The following is a 9,787-nucleotide window of genomic DNA, read 5'->3' as shown; positions in this document are numbered from 1 at the left end:
GTCCTGGGGTGGGGGAAGCAGCTTCCCACTCCATGCAAGGGTAAACTGCAGCATTTTGAGGAAGGATCGTCCTGCAGGAGCACCTCCCGATGTCCCATCTGAAGTGCAGGGGCTCAGCCTCTCCCTGCAGTCACTGCTCCAGTGAGCTCAGCTCTAAGATGCCTTTGCTTTTCTCTCCTTTTTCGCTCTATCTGCCATTAGGCTGAAGAAGAGCCTGGGGCAGAGGTTTCGCAGGTAGACAGCCAGGGAGGGTGTCAGCCCAGCTACAAGTACTTCCTTCTTCTTCTGTCCCACTGCATTGAGCACCACCTGAGCCACCTCTGCAGCCGTCTGTCCTTCCGCGGTGTTCTTGTCCATAACTGCCAAAGGAAACCCTCAGGTAAGCCCACGCTTGAGTAACTTTCCTGGGAATGCTCTGTTCTAACTGTACGTGGCTGCTTGGATGGGTTTGGGTTTTACACCAGTTGTGTGTGGGAGCACAGCAGGTGTAAGTCATGGCTGGGCTAGAAGTCAGTAGCTGCTGTCTAGGAAGGCTGAATTTTGGGGGTTACTGTTCCTACTCTGCATCCAGAGTTGTCTTTTGATACTTCAGGGATAACCTGTGTCCCCACCAGGTGTTGCAAGCACTTGGAGCAAGTTACTCCCAGTTACTTTGGAGTAACTCAGTAAGGTGGGGAGATGCCTTAGATACAGGGCACAAAACCATATCTCACCTCCATAGTGAGATCCATCCGCTGTTATAGCATTGAGAGAGAGGTTTGTCTGGATGTATCCAGGGCTTATAACTGTCACATCAATGTCATACTGCTCCACCTCTGCTCGAAGACAATCAAAGAAGGCCTGGGTGGCATGCTTGGAAGCAGCATCTGAAAAACAGGGAAAGGACTATGCACTGAAGCGAAGGAGCAGGGCTGAAGGTTCACTCCCCTGAATGGGTTTGTCATTTGTCATTGCAATTGTCATTGCAATGCCCCCACTTCTCAGCAAGAAGCCAGCAGTTGTTCTCCAACTTGGTTTGTCTGTGCTTTGGTTTTCTTCTAGTGAATGGCAGCAACAGGTAGTGGGAGTGAGAGGCAGTTTAGGAAGGCAAAATGTAAATACTCCAGCTGGGAAGTGGCTGGGGTCCTGAGCTTAACAGCACAGCCAGGCCAAAGCACTACAGGGTGAACCCGAGCTGCCTCCTGCTCATGGTAAGGGAGACATGGAGCCTGGCTTGGGAAGTATCTGACAGGACAGGCTGGGGCTGGGGAATGCCACACCAGTGCAGGAGAGCAGAGCTGGCACTTGCTGAGCCTACATGTGCTGAGCACTGCAGACTTGCAGAGCAGGTTCAGAGCCTGGCTGCACACAAGTCAAAACCTGATCCCACAAGCAGACAGGAGTAGAGAAGTGTGGCCTGGGGCAGGATTTCCCCCTTCTTAATGGCTGAGCAACTCCTTTTGCTCACTCCCTTTCCACATATACTTGGTCACTGCCACCGTGCCTGCCCGTCACCTTAACGCGGCTGCAGGGCTGACACCAGCAGCAGGGAGCTCAGCACAGGCTGTCTGAGGACATAGGCAAGAGCTGAGCTCCACACTCCAAGCTCCACGTGGCTCTGGGAGCTCTTCAGAACACACTTCCTGGCACAATCATCCCCACATCACCTGCAGGAGGAGATGGCCCAGATGTTCCCCACTCTCCTGCACTCAGGATAATGCTCTACCACTCTCATGCCATCACCACTGGACTGTGCCATTTGTATGTTTATTTTCAGTGGTTTACAGATGCTTTTATGCCAGATGATCTCCTTTTAGTTCCTCCATCTTTTATAAGGCTTTTTCCAGTAATCTCAGAAGTATTATTTCTTGTCATAGCCAATGTAGCAGGAAGTTTGCTGGATCAAGAGAACTGTTTAGGCTTTTGTTCTGGCATTGTTTGTCCTGTGGCACTTTGTAGCTTATTAAGACAAAAAGTTCCTGCTTTCTTACAGGAGATGAACCAGGCAAACAGCAAGGATAAAATGCAGTCAAATTACAGAATTAATCAGTTTATAGGGACTCTCAAGTGTTGAGATAGGAGAGTAACTGAAAGTGGGGAGATTGAGATGAGCTCTTAGGCAGGAGCTCTTCCCTGTGAGGGTGCTGAGGCGCTGGCACAGGGTGCCCAGAGAAGCTGTGGCTGCCCCATCCCTGGCAGTGTTCAAGGCCAGGCTGGATGCAGGGGCTTGGAGCATCCTGCTCTAGTGGAAGGTGTCCCTGCCCGTGGCAGGGGTTGGAGCTGGATGAGCTTTAAGGTCCCTTCAACCCAAACCAGGCTGGGGTTCTGTGATTCTGTGAATATCAAGCTGTTTTCAAGACACTGAAAACATTCTCCTTCACCCATCCTTTAACTTTAGGACAGGGCTAAGATTTAGTATTTGAGAGTGGCCTCCTCCACAGCTGTCAGTGCTTTGTGACAACCCTGAGAAGGATGCAGAGCTCTGCTTTCCCTGCTTGCATCCAGCTCTACACAGAGCTAAAAGTAGAAGCAGCAGCCAAGTATTCATTCAGTCTGGTGCCCCAAATATGTCTTCCCCATCTCCTATGGAGGTACTTACATGCAGATCTGAAAGGAATGCTTATTTTGCCTTGCACACTGCTGATGGCCACAATGTGGCCTTGTCTCCTCTTGATCATGGAGGGGAGAAGTGCTAGCAAAAGACAGAAAAGACCCATTGAGAATCCCAGCGCTGCCATCACTGCTGTCAAGAATCAGTGCTTTCAGGGGGTTCACAGATGCCCAAATGAATTACAAGATCCTTGTTCAGTGTAGGGGGTGGGCAAGGGATAGTGCTTAGGATGCCTCCAGCTGGTGCTGCAGTCTGGTTGGGATGCTCACCTATGAGGAGACTCCTTGGGCCACAAAGGCTGTCACAGTTCCTGTGATCTCCCCCAGGCAGAGTCAGCACAATGGTCTTTTCTGCCACCAGTGCATTTCCTGCTGCTGACACCCTCCAGGCTGAACCTTCTGTGTAACCAAAGAAGCCTTCCAGGGAAAGCTGCAGCTTCACCTAGAACCCATTCTGCCTGCTTGAGTGTCCTATCAGCACAGGCAGGCTAACCATGTCTCCCTTCATAAGCTCCTGGCAGACCAGAGTCAGGAGATGCCTTATACAAGATAGTCTCTCTGATCAGGTACTTCCCATGCAGCTATGCCCGAGCACCTCTTTTAGGCTTACCCATAAAACAAAGAGTTTCCTCCCCTCTTGTACTGTATCAAATACAATTACAGTGGTTAAGCTGTGCTTAGTTGTGTTGTCCTGCAGAAGGTATTGGCTAAATCCACTGTCCCCCTGTCATGTGGATCACAGGTACCTTTGGTGAGGGCTATAGGACCAAAGTAATTTGTTTCCATCACTTTCTTATCCACATCCAGTCCTGTGTCCACAATCGTGCCTCGGAAACTGATGCCTGCGTTGTTGATCAGTATGTCCACGTGCCCCAGGTACTTCAGGATCTCCTCAGCAGCATTTAGCACAGTTTTAGTGTCCGAGAGGTCAAATACCACAGTGTGAGGTTTGTGTGTCTGTGAACAAGCAAAAGGTAGCAAAGGACTAGTTGAGGCTGTGCTGAATGTGCCGTGTGTTCACGCTCACGATGGCACCTCCCAGCTCTGCAAGCACAGAAGCAGGGCCACCCAAACCTTGTGCAGCAGTTCCATTTGGTAGGAACACATGACAGGAGCAGGTTGTGCTCTCATCTGTCTTTGCTCCTGTTCCATATAGAGCTTAGGAATGGGGCAAGTGAGATCTTCCTCAAGTACTAAAGCTGCTTCTTGTCTTATTATAGAAAATGCAGCTGAAAAAGTCAAAACCCCAACCCACGTGTCTCCTGCAGAAGCCAGCAATACCCTCCTTAGCCTCTGTCAGCAGAACTAGACAGCAAGAATAAAAGCCAACAGAAGGAAAGTCACTTTCCAGATTCAGTCTAGGACATACAGATGCAAAGGCTCAGGGCACTGTGCACTTGCACTTCCATTCCAATGCAGGGAGTCCTTCACATGGCTTGTTTTTGTAGGGGTTTTACAAGATCTGACATGTCAGCCCAGTGTACTCCTAGAGCAGGATCTGTCTCTAACCCCAGAGCTGTATTTTTCCTATTGCTCAACAGAAGAACCCACAAGCCTTTCTGTACCACCACGAGCAGCAGCTTCTCCTCCCACACTCACCTTCTTGCGGTGGTTGGTCACAGTGGAAAGTTGCTGCACCATGTCTTGGAGTTTCTCACTGTCTCTGCCACAGAGCACCAGCTTGCAGCCAGCTGCATGGAAAGCTTTGGCACATTCTTTAGGGGAAGCAAGGAAGAGAGCAAAGTAGACCTTTGAATGACAGGCAAACAGCAGGTCCACATCACAGTGGGTTCTTTTAGCTGGTAAGGGTCTAAGGCGGCTCTGTTACTCCTAATGAGGAATTTGAGTGATGTGATTTACAGGGAAGGTGCAAGATGCCATTTCTGTGACTGACAGACATGTGACAGCAGTGCAGCAGCTGCTGTGCTCACAGTTCCTGTGCTGGTTGTGCAGTTACTGTGCTGTTCACACATCCTCCCCCATCAGCTGGTCAAATCTGCCTGTGCCTCTTAAGAGGGATACAGTTCCCTTGTGTGTCATCTAATGCAGCAGGGCCTGATTTTAGGAGATTTAGGTTTTGGTGATCACCTCCAAAGGTTCTGGAAGCCTTGGAGCTAATGCCTTCATCAGGGTGATCACTAGGGCAAGGCTGGAGAAGGGATGCCATGTCCTCCTTTCAGTGCTACCAGCTGCAGAGGCAGTCGCATGTTCTAACCTACCCCTCTGTGACCCAGCGAGACAAATCACTTGTGCAAAGGATGACAGTGGATGTAAAAAGGGTGTTTAAGGACACACAGTAATTAGAGGTGCTCTGGTGTATTAAGAACTGGGAGTGAGGGGAATAGTGGAAGATCTTGCCACTAAGTCAGTAAGGGAGGAAACTTCCCTGTATGATGGTGGAAATCCATACACCCACAAGACACAGTGCTGCATCTACCCAGCCTCCCACAGCTGGGAGCTCTCTCCTGAGATACTCATTCTGTCTCTTCTTGATGTGAAATACAAATTATTTTAGCATTCCCAGCTCTTTGGTTGTGACAGGCAGAGGGGCCCTTTCCATCTCCTTTGGCCATTCAGTTACTGATCCCCCCTATCCTTCAGGATAAAACCCCATGCAAAGACAGCATCAATCGAAGCTCTAGTTGTTCTGTCAATGTACTCATCCTAACGGAAGGCCTTGATAGCAGAGAGCACCTTGTCTTCTCTTCAAGAAGCTTTTAAAGCAATTCTAAAAAGCAGAATTAAAGAATGTATCCACTCAAACCAAGAATCCATTTTATTACTCACTGGTGTTAATATTGCCAAGAGTTTGAATTTAGAATGGATGGATTTGTACCACACGAGAGGGGTACCTTCACATGAAGGTGAGGGGCAGGGAATGGGAAGTATGGCAGAGGTGATCTGGAAATACAACTGACATGAACACAGACCACCAGTTCAGAGAAGCTTTAGAAAAACAATTTGACTTCCTGGCTTTTCCAGGATTTAGAGAAAAGCTCCTGACAGCACAAGAGCAGCATAACTTGTTCCTGGCTTTGATAACCTCCAGTTTATACAGCACAATGAAAACTGTCCTTCAATTTTAAGACTTCTTTGCATCAAAGTTCTAACCGTGCAAGGTATGCCTCAACATTCCGAGCAACAGGAACTTCCTGCCCATTACTGTTCTACTCCAGTGCCCCCTCCACAAACCTCTTCTTGTCCTGTGCTTGGTGCCCTTCTGTCTGCACTTACCTTTTCCCAGGCCCGAGGTAGCCCCTGTGATCACCACCACCGCCTCCTGCAGGTACGCTCGCATCCGCAACCACTGCAGCAGGCGAAAAAGGGCGAAGATCCCCACGCTGCCAAAAAGCAGTGGGATGATGACTGTGCTTGTGAAATCCATGAGTTTTCCTTTCTGAACCGTCTTCCTAGAGCCACAGGATGAAAGGAAACAGACTATTTCACCAGCAAGAAAATGAGCAGAGGCTTCAAAACTAGGGAAGTCCTTTTCCTTAACTCTGATCACCAATAAACCAGATCCCATGCAGAGGTATCTTCAACTGATTTCCTCATCCCTTTCTTTATACTTTCCAAAGCTCACATCAGTACCCAATTTTAAGCATTGAAATGCTTATCTGAACATCCCAGCAGGACACATGGAGTTGGACTTCTCAGCTGTCATATAACAGAGCTGGCTTCAGCGATGCTGTTCCCACATTCTGCTCTAGGTTCACTCTCCCGTATTTAGAGTGAAAGCTGCTCAGGTCTGGGATCTGCCCCTGCATCCTTCTGACTGTAATAAAACCTCATGGATTTCTCTGGAACAGCCAGTACCACAGTATCTATATCCCAGAGACCAGTTACTGCCTGTCATCCCAGATGGATATAAACCAGTCTGGCTTCTGGCGGCTCGGAGTAAGTTTTCTCTCTAGCATGTTATTTGCTTACTACACTGGAATCTGTGCTTCCATCTTCAGTGTCTTTCACCACCTGATAGTAGAGACAAGTTGTCTGATTTAAATGAACCACATGCCCATTCTAGCAGGGTAAAGCCTAAGATCATTCTCTTTTATGCCAGCAGTAATCATGCAGTTTAACTGCGTTCTAATGTACTGAAACTAAACCTGTGAATGAAACCCAAGCTCAAGGTAGCTATGAGACCTTGAGCTCATCCTGGAATTGGATGCTGATAGCCATGCATAACCCTAATCTCCTTGCTAAGCCATTGCCTTCAAGGGAGTAGTTTATGTTACAGCTTACTCCATGGATGGAGTAAGTGATACTTCTGCTGTAAAAAAAGACCCCTCACTTTCCCACTTTGTCTTTCCCCAAGCTCTTATGCTTGATATCACAGTACAGTCAGTTAAACCCCTTCCTGGGATCTGTACAACTTTTGGGTCCCACTTAAAGTGAAAACCAAGTGTATCATCTTCCCTGTGGTGCAGAGAAGAGCACAAGAAGCAGAAAGCAAGGGGTAACTTATAATGCTAAGCCAGAATTCAGTGTCACTAAGTAGGACTGAACTTGTAGAGAGGATGACAGAGGTGCTATATGCCATGGAACAGAGCTACTGTGGAAAATACCAGGCTCTTCCAGATTTCCATCAGGGGCTTGGGCAGAATTCCTCAAGCAGCTGGTCAGTGAGCAGACCAGCTTTCTGAAACAGCAGTGAACTGTATAGAATAAGTATTTCTGGATAGCTGGAACACAATAAAATAACACCTAAAGATAGCTGAGCTGGCTGGAAATAAACTTGACAAGGTCTAAAAATAAACCCCTCAAGTTAGTACACAGCTCTTCTCAAGGAACTGTGGAGCTCCCCATTCCTCAGCCAACTCAGCGTGTAATACACTGCATAATGCAGCAAGACATCCAGGCCACGAGCTCCCCCGGGCAGAGGGAGGGTGCCCAAAGTGGGAAATCAGGAACCCAACTGGGATTAAACTCATTCTGTTGCAAAGCAATGCATGAGCCCAGCACCCAACTACTCGGAGCAGCATCTCACCCCTCTTTATGCTGTACACAGAGTATTTAGCACTGACTTAGGGCAGAGTTGATTTAGCACAAAAGTGTGTAGCACCCCTAAAATAATTCCTGGGAATGAGCTGTTTTGGCCACAAGGCCACTGGCCTCTTCAGGCTGGATAAGAAGGAGATTCTCCTTTCTGGCTCATGTTCAGTTACAGCAGCTGCTCTCTTTATGTTGTCCCTTTCTTTCTGCTTTCAAAGGTCTCTTGAGAGGAGGTGAGATGTGGGCAGGAACAGCAGGTGCTGTGCTGACACTGAGCTGTGAGGCTCACAGGACATTTTGGGATCAAAACTCTTCAGCTCCCACTTAGGACCTCTCATTATTTCCAGAGTGGGAGCTGACAGATGCAGTAGAACTTCCTTTATGAGCCCTGGTCCAAGCTGAGGTATTTAGAAGATGCAGCCCTGAGCAGCTTTGCTTCTGATTTCAGTAGACAGTAGAAAGCAGATGAAAAGGTAACTGGGAAGAAGGGGCTTTTCTGACCCCTTTTCTAACTAAAGCACACTAGGAGATAGGAGAAAGTCCCATGTTTGATTCCAGCCTGGTTCTTTCATGTTCTTAGGCAAAAATAAAGGTTGGCTGTGCAAGGACTAAACTCTCTGCCACAGGGGCTGGTGGCAGAGTTCCCCCAAGCCTACCAACTAGAAGCTGTGTTTTGGTGCCTCATCAGCATGAACCAGTTATGCCTGGGTGACTTATTCCTAAATCACATCAGTTATTATTCATGCGCTGTCTATGCAAAGAAAGGTCTCTTTGATCCTTTCTCATTTGAAAACCACTTTCCAAGCCTTTTATTGGTTTTCTTTTTCTCCTTCCCCCTTCCCTTCTCCTCTGTATTACAGATACAGAGTGGGCAAATCACCCAGTCTCAGCCTGAGCCCTCACTATCACCTTTGTTCAAACATTGGATTTTTCATGCTGAAAAACACTTACTAATTCTTAACAGATCATGTTTCTGACACCAGTTTATCAGCAGGAGATGCCACTGCTTCAAATAAAGTCCTGTAATTCTCAGTTGCCCATCCCAAAAGGCAGGATTAGAGCACACAGGTTACCAGAAAGCAGAAATAAGAACACTGGTACTGTAAGCAAACAGAGGTGATTGGAAACTTTTTGAAGGCTTACCTTAAAATAAATCCTATATATCCAGTTAAACCCCCAGCTTTCATCTGAAACCAAAACCTAGATGTTATCCCATAAACCCCAGGACAATGATTTCTGAGGGATCTTAGTTACAAAGGTCAAGAGTGCACTAAAGGCAGCAAAGATGAGACCAAGTCCTAAGAGAAACTAACCCCCTGACACACAACAGCTATTCTCCTTTAGCTCCAGCCACCTAAAATCACATTGTCCTTTACATGACAAATGGCAGCAACTGGGAGGCTATTTTCAGCAATCAAAAGGTGTCATTTCAAAGGTGAGGGGCTAAAAGGAAGGGAAAAGGATCATTTTTTTCCTAAGGAAGCCCTTGTCCAGAAGCAGAGCAGCTCTAAGATGGATTAGCCACCACCTTTAGGCTGAAGAAAGCACAATATCCTACCTTTGAAAAGCACTCACTTGCCAGTGCCTCTGAGATGGTGTCTCCCTCCGGGCTTTTAACAGCACAGCCCTGACTTAAATTTGGAAGTGGCTGCATTCCAAGCAAATGTGCTCTGCCCAATGCCAGCCCAGCCAAGAGCTGCCTCTAAAAACAAACCTGAGGAGTGCAGTCTGTGACCTTTGAAATGGGGGGGAGTTCAAGCCCCAGGCTGAAGAGAGAGAAGTGAATTCAGAATGACACAAAACTCCTCATGACCCTCTGCTTATTTCTAGCACTAAATAATTTGTGGTGTTGAATCCAGAGCATCCCTAAAGGAAGAAAATAAAGGCAACTTATGAAGCAGTATCTATGCTCTATTGCTGTGATTAGTTTTGGTGTTACAGAGCACGCTCTGCAATGGGTATTGTGCTTCTTAAACCAGACTTTTAATTTCTTCCCTTAGGATTCTTGAGAACTTTGAGCACAACTGAACACACAGGTGAGTTTCTCCTATGTATTAGGGAAACAGGCATTCCCTCCAGCAGACCAAATTCACTGAATCCCTCAGAAGTATTTGACAGGGAGGAAAATGAGCATTACTTGTGGTTTAGATCAGCTGAACAGTTTTACTGACCCAACTGCTTTGGAAAGAAACTGAAATCCAACTTC

The 9,787-nt window shown here is 47.4% G+C and overlaps 1 protein-coding gene across 1 annotated transcript; it reads right to left on the bottom strand.

Annotated features, from left to right (window-relative positions):
- Nucleotides 1-153: 153 nt before the first annotated feature.
- On the bottom strand, nucleotides 154-5,974 carry DHRS7B (dehydrogenase/reductase (SDR family) member 7B). The gene is made up of 6 exons (XM_010016467.1): nucleotides 5,824-5,974; nucleotides 4,183-4,304; nucleotides 3,336-3,546; nucleotides 2,579-2,671; nucleotides 714-866; nucleotides 154-359 (listed from the first exon to the last, which is right to left on the bottom strand). The coding sequence occupies exons 1-6, from the start codon at nucleotides 5,972-5,974 to the stop codon at nucleotides 154-156; spliced, it is 936 nt and encodes a 311-aa protein (XP_010014769.1).
- Between the last annotated feature and the right edge of the window lie 3,813 nt (nucleotides 5,975-9,787).

This window comes from Nestor notabilis, unplaced genomic scaffold (assembly GCF_000696875.1).
Source record: "Nestor notabilis isolate BGI_N333 unplaced genomic scaffold, ASM69687v1 scaffold20190, whole genome shotgun sequence".
Taxonomy (NCBI): domain Eukaryota; kingdom Metazoa; phylum Chordata; class Aves; order Psittaciformes; family Psittacidae; genus Nestor; species Nestor notabilis.
The sequence above is the reverse complement of the archived record's forward strand: the minus strand, read 5'-3'. Positions and strand labels throughout refer to the sequence as shown.

What these genes read in the sequence shown, in the direction of transcription:
- DHRS7B (XM_010016467.1), bottom strand. Translation starts at nt 5,974, where the DNA reads ATGGATTTCACAAGCACAGTCATCATCCCACTGCTTTTTGGCAGCGTG. An exon ending in TACCTCGGGCCTGGGAAAAG is followed by an intron (nt 4,305 to 5,823) that starts GTAAGTGCAGAC and finishes CTTCCCCTAAAG; the next exon opens with AATGTGCCAAAGCTTTCCAT. An exon ending in CATTCCTTTCAGATCTGCAT is followed by an intron (nt 867 to 2,578) that starts GTAAGTACCTCC and finishes CCTGTTTTTCAG; the next exon opens with ATGCTGCTTCCAAGCATGCC.